General features: G+C 44.8%; 1 protein-coding gene across 2 annotated transcripts in view; it reads left to right on the forward strand.

Annotated features, from left to right (window-relative positions):
* Positions 1 to 19,366, forward strand: part of PAPPA2 (pappalysin 2) — a 271,505-nt gene that overhangs the window by 180,060 nt on the left and 72,079 nt on the right. For both annotated transcript variants that reach the window (XM_039219146.1, XM_039219147.1), the window contains 3 exons: positions 9,964 to 10,135; positions 13,790 to 13,967; positions 15,168 to 15,381. In XM_039219146.1, the coding sequence (XP_039075077.1) occupies positions 9,964 to 10,135; positions 13,790 to 13,967; positions 15,168 to 15,381 (564 nt within the window). The remainder of the gene's footprint in view (positions 1 to 9,963; positions 10,136 to 13,789; positions 13,968 to 15,167; positions 15,382 to 19,366) is intronic.

Genomic DNA, 19,366 nt, shown 5'->3' on the forward strand with positions numbered 1-19,366 from the left:
TAATAGAAGTAGAAATGTTGTAGGCTGTTATCAACTTTCTGTAGCAGAACTATTCTCTTATGAGACCTTGACAGTTCAAAAATAGACCACAGCCCTGCTGAAATGCAACTTAGTGTAGGCATCTGGAAGTTTGGGGCAGTACAAGAAATAGAAAAGGTGGCTCTGCAAAGAACGATGAGTTTAAAATGTCACCTGCTTCTCAATTTTGCTCAGGGCTGGCCCTGTACTTATGGTCTATATTCATAGCAGCTAGTGGAGAGAGCACAGAAAATAAAAACAAACCAATATTTTCAGGATTCTGTCATTTTGCCAGCCTGCCCAGTAGACAGACACTGTTGATGGATTTGACTATAAGTTCTGGCTGGAATGAGTCTCAGGCCGTGTATAGTTCAGTGTAGCTCTAACTGTGGGGGCAGAGGAAGCCTGGGGATTGAAGTGGCAGCAATCCCAACATCCAGACCCCTGTCTCCTGCCATTGGCTGCATCATCAGTCTCACCAACTGATTTTAGGACAGTCCCTTCCCTTCTTTGGGCCTTCATTTCTCCATAAGCACATGAACTGTGGACATTGCAAGGCTTGGGAAAGCTAGGAGGAAGAAAAGAACAGAAGGGAGTAATATTCCGAATCTGATGTTAACCAAGTACTGACAAATTCCCAGATTGTGACATGATGGGAACAATGTGAAGCTTCTGTTGGGGAGTCCAGAAACTTTCTTTGTAAAGGAAGCCAAGGGGGAGAGGGTGATTCTCAAAGGGGCCCAGCACGTGTTTTATGTTCTACTTCTGCATTATTATTTGGTCTTAGTCCATGGTTCTTGGCTCACAGTTCCCAAACCCTTGAAATTTCTTAAGTGTTGAGAGTGATAAAGGTGTCTTTTGTTATGTGAATGAGGTGACTTTTGGAAAAGCTCTTCAGGATGGGGCTGGTTGTCAGTAAAGCCAAACACATGATTAGTGGGTTAGAACTTTCAGTCCTACCCCCTGACCTCTGAGGAGCAGAGAGGGGCTAAAGGTTGAATCAATCAAGCCTATGTAATAAAGCCTCAATAAAAACCCAAAAGGCTGTGTTCTGAGAGCTTCTGGGTTGGTGAACACATGGAGATTGGGGAGGGTGGCACGTCTGGAGACAGCACAGAACTTCCATGTCCCTTCCCTATGCCTTGTCCTTATGTGTCGCTTATATCCAACTGTTCCTGAGTTATGAGGAGGAGGTCCTGGGGACCTCTGATTTATAGCCAGTCAGTCAGAAGTACAGTAAAGTCTTGGTTGTGAGCAGCTTGTTCTGCCAGTGTTCTGCCAGACAAGGAAGCATTTCTAATAAATTTTAACTTGATAAACAAGTGATGTCTTGCAATACAAGTAGTACATGATGCTGAATGTCACATGATCACAACTGAGCCATTGGTTTTTGAAATTTGTTTTGATAGACAAGTGCTTTGGATTACAAGCATGTTTCCCAAACTAATTATGCTCGCAAACCAAGGTTTTACTGTCACAGTTGGGTTTGTGACTGGTGCCTGAGTGGGACTGATTTCTTAATCCATGGCATCTGATTTTTTCTGGGCAGGCAGTGTCCAGTTTGATTGAGTTAAATTTTCAGCTGTCCTGTTGGCGTCCATGTGTGGGAATCTGCAACAGACCGCCCCCCCCCCGCCATATTGGAGTTGGTTTCAGATCACCTGTTTAACTTTTGTGTGTGAATTTGAGACTCATTCAAGGTGCTGGCTTGCAAATCCTCAAGGCCTCAGTTTACACAGCTTATGAATAGCCACAGAGAAGCCACGCTACCCCCCCCTTCCTGCCCTATAAGAACTGTTCTAGGAATGATATAGATGGGAGCTCATGCCCGTGAACTTCATTCGCAGGACTGTGCTGTTCCCTCACTTGACCATATGTGTTTCACAAATCATCAGGCCGGTCCTATAAATGTGGCTGGGGAAGTGTCACTCCCAGATTAATAATTTCTTTGGTAACCAGGGAGGAAGAGTTGGTAGGGCAGAAGTCTGCAGTACAATCATTTGGGGGCTCCAGTGATCACTCCTCATTAGGAACTGCCCCATGTGGAGATGGTTACTGCCTTTACAAAGTGGAAATATGTACATACTTGTGTATATATGTAGTCCGTGTATGTGTATATATATAAAAATGCTTTTATAATTCACACACACTATATGTTTGTTTTTCTTTTCTTTCTTTCTCTCTTTCTCTCTCTCTGTCCCTCTGTCCCTCTCTCTCTCTTTCTTTCTTTCTTCAAGTGAGGAAGGGGAAGAGAGAGGGAGAGACAGAATCCTAAGCAGGCTCCATGCAGAGGTTGATGCAGGACTCAAACCCATGAACTGTGAGATCATGACCTGAGCCGAGACTGAGGGTCGGATGCTTAACCAACTGAGCCACCCAGACGCCTCATGTTGTTATTTCTGATGGGTGATTCTGTTTCCCTGATGCAGTGCTAGTGAGGCATATCCTCTGCCGATTAGCCAACAATTGTTTTGACTCTTCCTTTGGTATTCCACATATTTTATAATCTACTTTAAAATCATGGGTTCTGAAACTTGGTGAGGCAAGGATTTTGAAAGGGAGTGCTTTTGGCTGTGCGATGTAAATCTGTTTCTCTTTAGAAGGACAGGGGGCATTTGGATGGGACTTCTAGTGTTACAGCCAGGCATGGTAAAAACTGTGCCCAGAATTAGAAATGAGTGAAGCAAATTACCTGGTACTGGGGTCACCAGGGTCCAGTCCTGAACTTACAAATAGGTCACATTCTAGGAAGACATGGACCTCTCCCAAGAGGCCGACTTCGGGGCAGAACCTTCAATAGAGAAGCAAGGGAACCTCTATTCTCTTCAAAATACAGGAATGGAAGAAGTCTGCCTAGTGCAATAATTCATCATTTCTCTGTCATGAGGGAAGAAATAGAATTCATATTGAGATCCTCCTATTTCCTCTCAGATGAGACTCTTCAGAGAAGAGCTTGAATTAATTTTCCCTTCCTAGTTGGTATGATACTTCAGTAAAACCCCCTCAAAGCACCAGCATTGTTTTGCCCAAGAAGGCTGATGGACCTACACTTGACATTTCATCTGGTTCCCATCCTACAAAGCAAAAATGGAGGCAGGTTGAGGAGGAGGTAGAATGGGAAGCCAGAGTAGAGACCATATCTTGTTGTATTTTATTGGTTTGGAGAAACAGCAAAGCTCTCTAAGGATGGATGCCATTATTATTATTATTTGGTTTTGCTGTTGGTGGAGGCAGGATTAATGAGGACTCTGTCTCTTCCAGTCCACTCTCCATTCTGTGCATCACACTTCCATCTGCTGTCAAATACAGAGCATACATTCCTTCTTAGCCCACACCCTCTTATTTTAATAAGAATCAATAAAACGCAGTAGGGGAATGGTGAGAAATCTGATCCTCTTTACTGTTTCACTTTAAAGAGCTATTTCTGCAGAAGCCACTGGGGTTGCTGTTTGGTCAATGGTAGCACTTCTTGGATAAACAAATCGCAATATTTTGTTTAACTAAGCAACTGAAAAGTTGGGACATAAAGCAAAAACGTACACTGGGTAAGAAAGATTGTGAGAAACTTTCTTGGGTTCTCTACCACATCCTGCCTGTTCATGGGTTTTCTGTACTCCCACCCTAATACCACCATCACCTCATCTAGGAAGTTAAAAATCATGTTAGAGCTGGAAGGGACCTTTAAGAGAACCTAGTTCAAACCCATCATTTTCAAATCTGCAGACAGAGGGCTAAAGTAGTTAAGAGACTTGCCCAAGGTCATAGAGGCAATCAGGGACAAGCCAAGACCTGAACCCAGGTCACATTGGCCTTGATCTACTACTTTCTCCATTACACCATGCTGTTTGTCAAACATGTGGTAGAGATACCAGACACTTTCTCCCAAACTAACCTAGATTCCAGATATCAAGTTGTGGTCAGCTTTTTCTGGCTGCTTGAGGGAGGGTGGGATATTGACTTGAGAAGAGTCCATGAGCTGATGTCATCCTGATTTTGAGTTCGAGCCAAAGCTTAATTAAATGTGTTTTTGTTGTTATATTGTAGTCTTAGTGTTCTGGAATATCCCATCGTTTCTTTTGGGCTCATTTTTCCTCATCTCTAAAATGAGAAATTTGGGTTGAATTATCTTTAAGGTCCATTTTACTTTTACCAAGCTATGGTTCTTCTAAGATCATTGTTAAAAGTCACCCCCAGGCCCTCCGGAATTCACATTCAAGCAGATGGGGTCTTCTAGCACATAATATTCCATCAGGCCTCACATGGGAGAAGCAGGATTTCACTGACCATTCTGATTGAGTCTGCAATGTTGTTGCAGTCTCCTGAAATTCCTCTAGGATGGCTCAGGCCCTCAGGGGATCCTCGGACCGAAGCTGCCGGCAGAAAAGCCAGGACCTCACCCATTTGTCAGTAACTCGACAAACCAGCTTCCTGAATGTGGACCTAGGCTGGAAACTAGGCCAACTTCCTTCTAGTGGCTTCAAGAAATGGAAAGCTAAAAAGAGGTGCCTGATTTGGCATAGCTCAGGGGACAGCTTGCAGTGTACCCTGGGGTCTGGCTGCTCCCTCTGCAGAGAATTATGTCTGCTTTCTGGAGTCGGCCTTACCCTGCTCCTCCCCACCCCCTACAAGGCAGAGCCAGGCTTTGGGATCTTGCCTGTAAGTCTGTCTTCAAATATGGATGTGGGCTCCTTTTACTAAGGTTCTCTAAATTTGTGAGTTATAATCTGGGAGACCCACACATAATGAATTTTCTGCAGCTCTAAGTGGTCAGTAGGAAATGGTGATTTTGTCAAAACATTGAGAGTGTTACCTTGCCTGTCTTCTGTCTGTAAAGCATTGGAGGTAACTTTCCAGGATATCTCTTTCACCTTTCCAAATTCTTTTTTTTTTTTTAATTTTTTATTTATTTTTGAGACAGAGAGATAGAGCATGAGCAGGTTTAGGGCAGAGAGAGAATGAGACATAGAATCTGAAGCAGGCTCCAGGCTCCGAGCTGTCAGCACAGAGCCCGATGCAGAGCTCGAAACCATGAACTGTGAGATCATGACCTGAGCTGAAGTCAGGACACTTAACCGACTGAGCCACCCAGGCGCCCCTCCCCTTTCCAAATTCTGTTCATTCACTGAGGTCAAATCATATGCAATGATAAAATTTTCTCTGAAGTGGCCATGAATTTATAATCAGTAGTACATGATTTCATTATTTTCTCATCAGCTATGTTTAAAGTTCTTCAGAACAGGAAAAATGTTGCATGCTTTTGATCTATCTTACAGCTTCTGTGTGATAATAGGTACTTAATACACTTAAGTGTAATAATCAGGCAGTGCAACCAGGTTCTCCTCTTGGAATCGGCCTCATCATTTTATAGTCATGACTTCTGGAATTTATTGACCTATCATTCAGGTTATACATACCAGGCCTTCGTGGTGCTGGGTTTTGTTCCTGGTGAGCATCAAACACTTGGAAACTTATAAAGTCACAGATGCTAAAATCCCACCACAAGCCTTCAGAATCAAAATCTCCAGAGGACAAAGCCTGGGTATCTATATGTTTTGAAAGCTGCTTAAATGAATCTAATGTACAACCATGATTGAGAATCCTGCCTCCTGTGGGCCAGTTCTCTCTGAAACTATGTCAACAGAGGTCTCTCAAGTACAGGAGCCACTTACAGACCCAGCCAACAAACGAAGCACACACGTCATTGCGATAGGATGGTATTAGGATTGTGCCTGGGTGCCCACAAACAGGTTACGTACAAGAGGAAGATAGCTCAGGGTAAACATACATTTTGTACAGGGTTTCCTCCTTGAAAGCAGTTTTTAAAACCCTCCAACACAATGACCTTGGAGAGTGAGGATCGGAAGACAGAGTGTGAAGCCTTGTCAGAGAACTGGAGAGACAAAAAACAAAGCTGGAATTATGGGTAGGTGGCCATCTAGAGAGAGTGATTTTTTTAAAGGCCTATTGACTTAAAATTCCAGCATGAAAAACTCATCCTTTTGGCTTAAAACTTCATCTCCTGTTAGTATGGAAATACCTGTGAATCACATTGGAATGGGTTCATCATATCCTTACCTGAGAACACATTGTGATGGGGCACGGGGAAAGATCTGGCAAAAAATGGACGGAAGGCTGAGGAGCTGTTGCCAATGGAGGAACCATGCTAAGCAGGGCATCTCGCAGGTGGTGGCAGCTGGACAAATATTGACAATCTGATTTGCTGTCATTTAAAAAGAAAACTGGAAACTAAGATGGACTCTGGAATGTTCTATATTTGCCCCTGACTGCCCTGCTGAGGTGAGGAACTTCTTGGCTCCCCCTGGCCCATGTTGCTAGTTCCTGAATTGAGAAGAAAGCAACTAGAGAGCAGCCCGACCCCCCTGGGAGGGGGCCTTGTGGTCTAGGCTGGCCAGAGAGTGAGAGCTCTGAGCTCCAGCACCAGGGTTTTCCTCTGACTCGCTGTGTGGCCCCCGGCCAGTCTCCAGAACAGCTCCATTTTCCTTGTTTGTCAAACCAAGATTAATACCTCACTTCCCACCTCTCTGGGGCATTGTAAGATTTCGCCCTGCCACCTTCGTTAGTATTTGTCCAAAGACTGTAAGAAGAAAGCTTGTAGGAAGTTTTAAGACGACTTGTTTTTACTCTTAGCATTTTTCTGCTAGGAGAGCTCCTGTAGCGCTAGGTGGGAAGGAGAAGGTATGGGAAGGGCAGGAAAATGGAGGACGTAACTCCACTCGGAAAAGCAGTGTTTGTGGTGGAAGAGAAACATGAAAGGGGGGCTGGGGTACAGGGGAGAGAATTCTACAATTGGTAGCAGATGCCATCAGAAGCTAATGACCTGACAAACACCGTCCTCATAAAACAAATTCCTTAAAAAGGAAGCAAATGGAAATGTAAGCTAGTGAAAGAATTTGCAACAGCTGCCCTAAAACCATTTCTCACTTCATAAACAGGTCTGGGTTTGGTGCCTTTTTTTTTTTCCTTTCTTGGTCTAATTTCATGCCACACTTTCCCCCTCTTCTGTGCTCCCCTGTCTCACTCTTCCTCCTTTGCTGCCAATGCTGGAAAGACTTCTTACACCGGTAGCTATAGCAACAGCAGTGAATAGAACCCCATCTTGATGGAAGGAGCCTCATTCAGAGTATTTGTTCTGTGTCTTATCTCAGCACGGATTTGTCCTCAATGATGACATGGATTAATTAATTGGATGGAGTCACTGACAAACAGCACGTGCTATTTCACATTAATTTCCTGGCAACAAGCTGACAGGAACCAGAACTGTTAATGACTCTGTTTTCTCATACTCTCTGTTTACCATGCTGAAGAAATATTACTTTCTTGTGGACATCAAAGAATGCAGCATCTATGAAACTTGGAGTTCTGTAGCATCCCTAATAAGGTGTTCTGATCTCATCCCTTGGAGGATGGTCAGGTTTCAGATCCCTCATCCAAATAGGTTTGATAAAGACTCAGGGACAAAGATTTATCTCCTGTACTGGATACCCAATTATCAGCACTGGATGTGGGGAATTTGTGTTGAGAGTTAACAACCCCTACCCCCTCATTCATATATTCCTCCTTCCACAAGACTCCATGGAATGAATCTGAGGGATACTATACCACTAAAGGGAATAATTGGGACTCAGAGGATTGAAAAAGTTTCTTTCATATCACTCAATTCCAGTACCTCTATCCTATACCTAATAAGCCTAGATAAGACAAAGAATGACACTGACATATGACTTAAATCCTATGATTACAAGATAAGAGGAAGCAACTTTAGCATATTCAGATCAAATCCATTCTTTTTGAATTAGTGTGCTTTCTTTTTTTAAGTTTTATTTATTTATTTTGAGAGAGACAGAGACAGCATGAGCAGGGGAGGGGCAGAGAGAGGGAGAGAGAGAATTCTGAGCAGGCTCTGCACTGTCAGCACAAACCCTGTTGTGGGGCTTGAACTCATGAACCGTGAGATCATGACCTGAGCTGAAACCAAGAGTCAGACACTGAACTGACTGAGCCACCCAGGCGCCCCTTGGATTAGTGTTTTTAAAATCAGTTCTCAATTATTTCAAGGTGGTATGTGCATATTCCCTTGAATATTTTATTTTTCACTTTTTACATTGTCCAGCTTTTTAATGAAGTCATTGACTGCTAACATAATTCTAGGGCCTGTTATGGCCCTAGAACAAATTAATGATGATGGGATTCACAGTATCATTTCAACTAATATTTAGCACCATTGGCAACAATGTCAAAAACAAGAAAATATAGGAAAATGTCTTGTTGGTCACCTCAACTAGGTTATGATTTCCTTGAGGGCCTGATAATTATTGTACCCCCAGTACTCAAACAAATACCTTGCCAACAATAAGTATTCAGTAGATGTTTATTAGTGAATGAATCAGTAGGGCAAGATGGTTGAATCACTGTTTGATGATACTATTTTTGTGTTTCAGATTCCCATCTGTCATTTTAAAATTCAACAAATTATCCATTTTAGTAGCCATTGACTTACTTTGATGCATGAACAAATTTAATTCAGCCAACTTTTATTGTGTTTGCTACAGCAAGGTATATGGTGAATATAAAAGTGGGTCAGAGTCAGTATTTGTCTTCAAGAAGTTCATAATCTGGATGGAAGTTTTAGCACTTAGGAGATACTCAGATCCTAATTGCCTTGTAGATCAAAGGATGGGTAAATTAAAGAACAAGCAGATGTGTCCATGACTATAATACAGCATAGAGTAATAGAAGTGTTAGAGGAAAATTATTTTTAAAATTTCCCTGGAAGACTCAAAGGAGGAAAATATCTGGGGCTTCTTGGAGAAGAAAGGCCTTTTAGAAATCTCAACAATTTGAACAAAGGTACAGACATGGGAAAAACGAAAAGTGTGGAGCGCTAACAGAGAACAGGCCACTGAGGGTGGGCCTTGGGCCGTCGGCAGTGGAGCAGTAGAGGGGATTAACCTGGGAACAATGACAACACTGGGATATGTGCCTTTATTTTCCTCTTCTTATGAGGGAAGGGGCTGAAACACTGGGGAATGAATAAGTCAACCAAATCACTCAGATACTAAGTGGTGGATCCAGGATCCAAAGTCAGACAGTATGGGGCCAAGGCCCTCCTTTTTCATCTCTACACTTGTGCCTTGGGAAGAGGGTAATGAGCTTTTTGCTCTTGCTGTAATTATGGTCCAGACTGAGTCACTCTGAACCTGGAGAGTTAAACTCTCTTTTCCATTCTTGGTTGATTGGCCCGAGAGCTCTTCTGCTGAGATGATGTCCCCAAAGCACCTGGCACAACGTCGGCGCATGGCAGGGATTTAGTATGTGTGAGTTTCCTCTTCTTGTCATGGGCTCAGTTTCTCATCAGCCAGTGCTGATGTTCAGTGGTGTGTAGTGCTGTGGCTACAGTTGTCAAAAATAATTCCACACCAATCAGTAAATGAGTGTTGCCTTTTCTGCTACCTCAGATACCCAGACCTTTCGTACAGGGCTCTCTGGAGTCCATCCGTAATAAGACAACTAAAAGGTCAGCGTATGACACAACCAGGGGCCTCCTGACCTGGGTCTGCTCTGATTGTTTGGGACTGGTTGCTAAACATTTCGAGGATTGCTCTCTGGTCTGTCCATCTCTGATGCCATCCAGAGCTCTTGGGACATGTTCCCCACCTTGTCTCGTCACCATTTTGTTCTCCTTCCTGGAAGAGCCATAGAAAGTTGGCTAATCATTCATGACCTGTTAGTTGATATTGTCCTTGTTTATTTTATGTCACACAGTTCCAGGTCATACAGAAGGAGGTGATGAGTTCAATGTTGGGCTTGGAGAAAAATCATTCTCTTTGGTTTAGAGGCACTTTCCAGGCAGGAAGCTGCAAAGTCTTTGCTGCTGCCCACTGGTTTGGAGTTAGTCTAAGATGCTGTTGTTTCTGTCATCCCCAGCTGTGTCCATCGGCCCTGTGGAGAGCAGGACAGCTGTGCGCCATTGCTGCTTGATCATGCGGATATGGTGAACTGTACCCCTGGTGGCCCAGGTCACATGAAGTGTGCTATCGCCTGCCAAAGGGGGTTTGCCCTTCAGGCCAGGAACGGGCAATACCTCAGGCCCATGCAGGTGAGTTGGAAACCCGGGGTCATCACAACCAAGCTCCTGGGGAGGGAAGGTACTTAATGCTCCTTTCCCTGGCTGAATTGGGGAAGGGTAGGTGTTTTTCAATCATTTGGAAGGAAAGGTGAGTACTCTAAAAAGCAAGGAGAGTGTGGCTTCACAGAAATGCAAGGTGTATAAGAGCACGTGCTGTTCTCATTAACTAGGGTGCCCATTTCTCTCACGCAGACAGTAGGTAGAGATACTTATCCCATTATCCGTCCTTGTTTTTGTCTTCCTGCCAGAAATCATGGTCCTACTTTTGACATCAAGATGAGAATGCCACACGTTAAGACTTGTCCACAATTTGTAAGCAAGATAGGTTGTAATCAGCTTGTCTGTGGCTCATGGTTTGACCCCAAGCCCCCCTTACAAGAAGATTGGAGAAAGAGCCTGGTTTTCTTCCCTTTGTTACTGAGGTGGGGAGTATATCATGGTTCTGCCTTTTACCTAATTTTCCACAGTCTACAGCTACCATATTACCATTTCCCAGCATTTGGAGGTAGTAGAATATATTACTTAAGAGGGTGGCTCATGCGACAATCACAGAATGAAATTTTGGCTTCACGGTTTATTAGTTGTATAATTTTAGGTAAAAAAAAAAAACAAAAACAAAAGAAACTAATCTCTTTAGGCGTTCTTCCATATATGTGAAATAATGAGGACAGAAATATTTATGGCATTGAGTTATAATGATGACTGATTGGAAATAATTTAAAAGCTTCAAGGGATCCCTGGGTAGTCCAATTGGTTAAGCATCTGATTTTTTACTTTGGCTCAGGTCATGATCTCACAGTTCATAGGTTTGAGCCCCGTGTCAGGCTCTGTGTTGACAGTGAGGAGCTTGGGATTCTCTCCCACTCCTCTCTCTGTGCTCCTTCCCAACCATTCTCTCTCACTCTCTCTCTCTGTCTCTCTCTCAATAAACAAACATTTTTAAAATTTAAAAGCTTCTAGCTAAATGATAGGCACATAGCACTCTCTTAAACTGCCATTACTATGAGTGTGATAATTATTCTCAACTAAGACTTCTGTTTTCCATCTTTCCTTAGGGAGCTTTCAATATTCTACTGAGGGAATCTTTGAACTTGAAATCAACCATTAGAAAGCCATGACCATAATATGAGACAAAGGATGCATTAGGGAAAAGATAATGGTGCTTGAGGAGAGAATCAGAAAGCCGAGGTAGGAGGAGGCAAGAAGGGATGTGAGACTGGTAGTCAGGCGTCAATGGTTGGACTCTTTTGCCTTTTGTACCAACTCACTACCTAGCAGGTTGTGGATTCACGGAAAAACCTCACTTGCTTCAAGATGGTCTGAATTGAAAGACCACAATAGCTGGCCTCAGGTGGTTTGGGCTCTTTGTAAAGAGAAACAGTTTTAATATACCTTGAGGCACCAACTTTTTGGTCTGTGATGCTTTGGTCTGAAAGGCAGAGCTCTTATTACCTGTTCTTAACCCATTCTAACTCACACTAAAAAAGATAGAAGGAATGAAAAGGAATTGAAAAACAACAAAAAAGTAAGTATTACATACATTTATGTAGGGGGAGGGAAGAAAAGACAGTATTTGCAGTGCATTAAAGTTAGGGGCGACGTCAAGACAAAATGGGCAATACTTAATGAAGCCAGGAGAAACAGATAGGCAGGGTGTGAGACAGAGGCTGTGATTGTTGTGATTTGAGACAGGCCTCCAGGCTGCGATCAGTGTGTGAGGGGCAGAATCTGCGTCGGGAGGAGGAATGTGGGAGCCCACCTCTTGCCACCCATATGGTGGAGTTCGCGAACACAGCTCCTGGTCCCCGAAGCTGGCCCCATCGAGGAAGTTATACAGTCCCGGCTCGTGATCACAAGACAGTGGGGATATTTGCTTTTTGTTGACACAAGAACTGAAACTAAACAGAAAAATGTGTCTGGCTCTGACTTGGATCCTTCTGGCAGGCAACAGGGAAACGCTGGGAAGAGGGAGGAGCAGCTGTCCAGGAGTGGGCGTCAGGGGTGACAGGTGCTTTCACCAGTCATTTTACCTTTGGCTTTGCTGCCACTGTGGTCTCCTGGCGGCATGGCTCCTGGACCACAGGCTCCCCCGGCTCTCATTCTGACCTGTGGCAACCTGTTGGCTGGAGAGAAGGCTGTGCTCTTTTCCAACAAGCCATGAACTTCCAGGCCTCTTGGTTTCTACTCATTCTGTTCCCCTCACTCTGGACACTTTCTTCTCCTCTTCCCCTCTGCTGATAGGAAGTCCTGCTCATCCTTCACAGGCCAGCTCTGAGTCACCACCTCCGTGAACCTCCCTGCAAACACTTACCTCCTGCTCACAGAGGGGCGCCCCCTCCTCTAACCCCGACCCCCCCCCCCCGCCGCCATCTCACCACCACAAAACAAGCATCTAGATATGATAGGGCTGTCTCCTTTTATGTTTTTATTTTTTCTCTCTTGTTGGTCCCCATTTGCTCATTCTTTCATTTCATCATTCGCATCCTTTGTAGCGTATTCTTCAAAGCATTATAGAAAGGAGTGGGCTATAACGAATAGAAAGCTATCTCTTGCATTTTCCTTTCTTGTTGCCTTTTGTCCCTTCCATTCTCTCTTTTTCTTTCTTTCCATACTTCCCTCTTTGGTTTTCTGAGCCATTGTTTCACTCTGTGATTTGCTGTGCTGCTAGATGATGAGGTCCTTGAGGGCATCTTGTTTATCCAAACCTACACAGACCTGGCCCTTCTAGGTGCTCAATAAATGTCACTTCATTTATTCAGTGATGATGAACCCTAGGGCCACCCAACAAAAATGACAGGCTGAGGGAACTGGCTGGAACCTCTCCAATTTAACCACAAGGTTTGGAAAGTGCCTTGTGGGCATTAATTCTTGGCTGTTTTTGGATGCTCTGCATCATGCTCAGCAGAGATACATATGTTCATAGCATTCATTACCAGTTAGCTTATCCTTCAGGGTGTCAGGAGGAAACAGATGACATGCTCTGAAGTGGGCCATGTGAAAGACTTTAATGCAGGGGCTACCTATGAAGGGGGAGACAGGATACATGGACATTGTAAGGATAAGGTGCAGGATCCCAGGGGGGAGGGGTAACATCACCTATAGGCCTGAAGAGTTGACTGCAGGGAGCAGTTAGTAGAATTCACAGGAAGAGAGTGCAGGCGAGGATGGAGAGGGCCATCAAAAGACAAAGCCAAACGGGCGGTAATGCCCTAGGGAGGGAGTAGGAAGACTGAGCACCCTGACTTCCCTTTCCTTCCTGGCTCTGCAGTGTCCCACCTGTGGGCCAAGCACAGTCTGAGGAATGAAACCCCCAGGGGCACAGAACATGGTGGAGAAGGGCACAAAGTGGATCCAAGAGCACAGGGGGAGAAGCCAAGAGTTGGCCTGTAAGAGTGTCTCCATTTCATGATTCTCCGATACTAATAGGGGTGGCCGGCAGCTGTCCACCTGGGCATTGTGAGACTGTTTCAAAGCCAATAGGGCGTAAAGAGGGAGCAAGGCAAAGTAATTTTACCTGTTTTGAATGTTTGCACCACTAATCACCAGGACTCTTCCAAAAGCCTGGAAGCTACTTTGATGAGCCTTTTCCTGTGTCCTTGATGGAGGAAAATTCTCTGTTTCTAGAAGGAAATTCTGCTCACATGTGCCTCTGGGCACTGGGACCGGGCTGTGAGCTGCAAGCCCCTGGATTGCGGCGTTCCCGACCCATCTTTGGTGAACTATGCAAACTTCTCCTGCTCCGAGGGAACAGGCTTTCTGAAACGCTGTTTCATCTCCTGTGTGCCACCAGCTAAGCTTCAAGGTATTGTTGGCCAACCGGGAACCAAATGCAAGTTCACTTCAGCCCCTCACTCTTTGGGGGACTCTGGGGGGGTCTTTCCTTCACCCCAATACTCTTCCCATTTGCTCTGCCACCATCCCACCCTCTCCAGATAACACCACCAAAATCCCAAAGGTCAACACCTTTCTTTGTCCCAATGATGTGAAAGGATGCGTTGGCTGAGGTCTCATTAATGAAAGACACTTAGATGTCCCTCTTTTTATTTGATTGTATATCATCTGGAATCAAGCTGAGTAACAGTTGCCTGATTACGTTAATATTTAAGAAACACTTTATGATACACATTTTTAATTTAATATTTACAAGCTTCCTATGAGTTAGGTGCTTTTAGTTCTATTTTATAGATGAGAACAGAGTTATAGGGTTGCCCCGGGTGTGCTGATAGTAACAGATGAAGATAAGGTAGCCGGCCCCCACCCCAACCTTGCTCTTTACCTCTCTGGTGTGCCCAACAAGGACCCAGGAGGCTTGTTACAAATTCAACATCCTGAGCCTAATGCCGACAGAGCCTGATTTAGTTGGTCTGAGGTGGGTTGGTGATGTGACTGTGGGAGGTTCACAGATTGCATTTGGAGGGACCGTGAATTACCCGGGGGCATAGAGTGGGGTATTTATGTACAGAACTCTGCAGCCAAACTGCCCAGGTTCAAACCCTGCATCTGCTGCTCTGGAAAGTTACCTAAACTCAGTGTCCTCATCCGCAATAAAAGATACTGATGGTATCTGTTTCAGTGGGTTGCTTGAGGTGTGAAGGTTACACAAGTATTGTAAAATGCTTAGAACAGTGCCTGGCATGTAATAAGCACTACAAAGGTATCCCCTATGATTATTATTATGCTTTCCACAATACTACCAGTAATGTATTTTTCTTATTTGTAGTTGGGAAGGGAGGTAATGGTTTGGCTGATAGCCATTCCCCTGTTCCAGTCAGGAAGTACTTACCTGACCTCAGTTCAGTGTAAGGGATCACAGGAGATGCTCAGTGGGGAAAAAGAGATAGCATGAACCCTAGACCCGAGATGTTCGAGAAGCTTCTCAACAAAGAATTGTGTGACTTCCCGAGAACGCTGACAGGTTGACAGCCTTTTTTGTTCTTTTCTGCTACACGTTGGTTTCCGGACTCTACCCTGAGCATCCTATGCTTTTCTTCCCTGGGGTCAGGACGGAACCCATGGCTGACCTGTCTTGAAGACGGACTCTGGTCCCTCCCTGAAGCCTACTGCAAGTTGGAGTGTGATGCTCCCCCTGTAATCCCAAATGCCAGCCTGCTCCTGCCTCAGTGCCTCCAGGGCGGCCATGACGTGGGCTCCGTCTGCAGATACGAATGCAAACCAGGCTACTACGCTGAGCCGAGTGCGGAGGGTAAAGTCAGGAGGTAAGCTGACTTGTTCCAGGATCTTTGAAGTCCTCTCTACCCTCGACCTCTCACTTGTAAATCCCAGGTCATTGTTCTGGAAATATTAAGATCTTCTGGGTTGTCCAGTGCTTGTCGTGTTTGTTTTTCTATCTCATCTCTCTTAACCTGCACAGGTGTGTTGCCTAGTCACTGCAGACAGGTTGACCTGGTGTGCTTTCTGTAAAAATAGTCCTTCCTATAGGTGACCCATCAGCCTCACTTAGGTGCTTTTTATTTATTTGTTTGTTTGCATTTTTTTAATGTTTTATTTATTTCTGAGAGAGAGAGAGAGAGAGAGAGACAGCATGAGCAGGGGAGGGTCAGAGAGAGAGGGAGACACAGAATCTGAAACAGACTCTAGGCTCTGAGCTAGCTGTCAGCACAGAGCCCGACGCAGGGCTCGAACCCATGAACCGTGAGATCATGATCTGAGCCGAAGTTGGACGCTTAACCAACTGAGCCACCCAGGTGCCCCTGTTTGTTTGCATTTTTAATTAAAAAAATTTTTTTAATGTTTACTTATTTTTCAAAGAAAGAGTGAGACAGAGTGTAACTGGATGAGAGGCAGGGAGAGAGGGAGACCCAGAATCTGAAGCAGGCTCCAGGCTCTGAGCTGTCAGTGCAAAACCTAACAGGGGGCTCGAACTCACGGACTACAAGATCGTGACCTGATCCAAAGTCAGACACTTAACCAAATGAGCCACCAGGCACTCCATTTTAGCTGCTTTTTAAGAGAATCTGTGCCCGGGAGTCACCTGGTGGCTCAGTCAGCTAAGTGTCTGACTTGGGCTCAGATCACGATCTCACAGTTTGTGAGTTTTGGGCCCTGTGTCGGACCCTGTGTTCACAGCGAGGAGCCTGCCTTAGATTCTCTGTCTGCCCCTCTCTCTGCCCCTCCCCTGCTCTGTCTCTCTCAAAAATAAATAATGAACATTAAAAATAAATACATTAAAAAAAATCTCTGCCCTAATTATTGTTTTCCTTGAAAGTAAGTGTTGGGAGCTTCCCACGTGTTATTAAGCATGTCCCCCAAATCCAACCGTGGGCAGAACACCCTCATCAGGACGGTTGGGAATTTATGATTGTGGCTCCAGGAGAAACTGCCTGGGCTGGTCCCCCACGCAGACATCTATTACCTGTGTGATGCTGGGAAGGCTTCTTTCTCTGCCTCAGTCTTTCTCATCTGGAAAACAAAGACAGTAATAATAATATCTACTTGATAAGGCTTGTGTGGGGACCAAATTAATTAATCAGTTCATTACTGAAGCCTAAGCTTTGGTATTTATTTTAAAAACATAAAACTCAGTACATATTAGCCATTACCATCATTGTAGTCCGTCTGCCGTCTCCCTCCTGGGCTCTATGTGTGCTCACGCTCGTAGACCGGAATGCCTGTCTTCTGATCAGAAAGAACAAAAGCTTCACAGGCTCCGTTTTAGAGGAAGGACTTTGAAGACCTGCTGGGCTTCAAATCCCAGTCATCTCCCCTTTTTATCAGCTGGGTTACCTCAGGCAAGTTATGGAACTCTTTGAGTCTTGGTCTCCTTTGTAAGTTGAGGATAATGCCCACATCGGTGTCGTGTTGAAGGTGGCGGGAGTTAATGCACAGACCCCTCCCCCACCCCCACCTCCATGCCCACCTCGTGCCAATTGCTCAATAAAGGCTTTCAGAAAAAGAAGGCTTTTCTGAACAAACAAAACAAACAAAAAGCTTTCAGAAAAAGAGAACTCTTTGTACTCAGTAACTGGTAGCTTTTCTTTCCATATCATGATTTATGCAGTATAGGAGAAAATCAAGTTCGTTTCTTACCCAAGATTAATTAAAAGTCTCATCACGATAGGTATTTTTTTAAAAGATGGATTTTTAAAAATATGTTTTTAAATGTTTTATTTATTTTTGAGAGAGAGTGAACAGAGGAGGGGCAGATAGTGAGGGGGACAGAGGATCTGAAGTGGGCTGTGCACTGACAGCAGCGAGCCTGATGTGGGGCTTGAACTCATGAACTGTGAGCCAAAGTCTGATGCTTAACTGACTGAACCGCCCAAGCGCCCCTGGCTTTTGTTTTTTGAACTACCAAAACAATTGGTAATCCCAGCTATGGCATTACCAATGAGGCCAAGGGATACAAGCTTTGCTTATTAGCTAGAATTCTTTAAGGAGACAGAAGAATATCAGAACACTGACTCTCTGGCTCTCATTTGATCTTTGCTAGTCTGTACTCAGCCATCTTTCTGTGGGGTGCGTTGAGTCTGACTTTGCACAGAGCCCTCTGCTCCAGAGAAAGCCCAGGCTTCTACATGTGTGAATGGGTGAGTTGTCGGGGCCAGGGGTGGGAGAGGGAGATGGGCAGGGAGCAAGTCAGGCAAGAGCCAGGCTGATGAAAATATGAATAATACTGATGAAAAATTCATAAGAAGCAGCACGGGGTTCAGTGGACTCTAGCAGGTACAGTCAACAGTTTTTGACAACTGAAAACACATTTGCATGTGATTTTCATAGGATCCAGATAAATTTGCATAGGCACGCCTTGATAGGCAGTGAGGACCGGGGCCACCTTCCGGCGGTATTACAATTCACCTGCAGGCTGCTGTTTTCTGGTTTCTTCCTTCTCCCTTCTTGCCTCCCTTTTCTCAGACCTGTACCTGACTCAGGTATCTGCAGAACAGAGCAGAGGAGAATAATTGAGGGGGGAGAGAAAAGTCTCAGGACCAGGAGGAATTAAGGGTGGAGGGTTTATTTCTAGTTCCCTTGGCCCGTGGCTGCTCTTTGTGTTGAGACCGAGCCTTCCCCCCTAGAACTGTGGACTTTCTGCCTTACCCTGCACCTCGGCCTCTCAGGCTTCCGCAGCCCGGGCAGGGGCACACAAGGGCCATTTGTTGGCATAGCTTTTCTGGTGGAGAAACTGGAAGCTTGCAACATCGGCATCGGTTTTGGCATAAACATTTACATTCGCAAACACAGTGCTGAGGAAAGATTAAATTATTTACCCCACTATGTAAACTGATTTAAATCTTAGTTTACACCTGTTTACATAGCAGGCGACGGATTGGTAATCAGACTTTTGCAAGTCGGGCGTAAATCACTGTCACTTGCCGCTTCTGTTTACCCAATGAACTATGTCAGCCTTGTTCCTCACTTGGTGGAAAGAGCCCAGAGTTGTACGACTGGGGTTCTAAACTTCTTTCTAGGACATGCGAGCGGGAGGAGAAGAAATTGAAAAAAGTGAGCAGGGAGATCAATCCAGACAGAGTGGGCACATGGTAATTTTGTGCAGTTCTATGCCTAGTGGAAAAAACCCACTTGATGGCCAGATTCCCACCTTATTGTTTGCATGACTCTGAACAATGTACTCAATATCCACGTGTCTCAATTTTTGCATCTGTAATGCAAAGGGTAGTAATTTCTCTCCAACAGCGCTCTTTTGAGGCTGAAAGGAGGTAATGCACTGAAAGCATTTTATCCATTCTGATGTTCAGTGTAAGTAACAGGTATTGCTTTGGGTTCATTTCTTTTTAAAACAAGGAAACGACTACCAAAATATTAGCCAAGTACATTCCCTTCCCGCTCTGAAGTCTATTGAACACTGTTTCAAGACAAAAGAAAGACAGGTACAGGATCTGACTCTTCTGTTCGGATCAACCCATTTAAGTTTTGTCCCATTCAACTCAGAGGTGGCAGGGAGGGCCCAGCGGTGGCTACTAGGTCCACCACGTGCATGCTCTGTGTCAGTCTCCTGGTGAGAACTGAGGAACATGCATGAGGAAGGTTCTAGGATCTGCTCTCAGGGAGCATGCAGCCTTCATGTTCCCCCTTTTATGTGCTTTCTATCTCCTTGAAGTATGGCAGAGAGGGAGATGCAGGTACAGGTCGGCACTTTCCTCTGGCCCCGGGATTCCTAGCCCCTTCATCCCAGCATTTGAGAGTGTACCACCCACACTGGATCCAGTTCCTGAAGACAGGCAA

Source organism: Hyaena hyaena, unplaced genomic scaffold (genome assembly GCF_003009895.1).
Source record: "Hyaena hyaena isolate Hyena2069 unplaced genomic scaffold, ASM300989v1 scaffold_793, whole genome shotgun sequence".
Classification (NCBI taxonomy): Eukaryota; Metazoa; Chordata; class Mammalia; order Carnivora; family Hyaenidae; genus Hyaena; species Hyaena hyaena.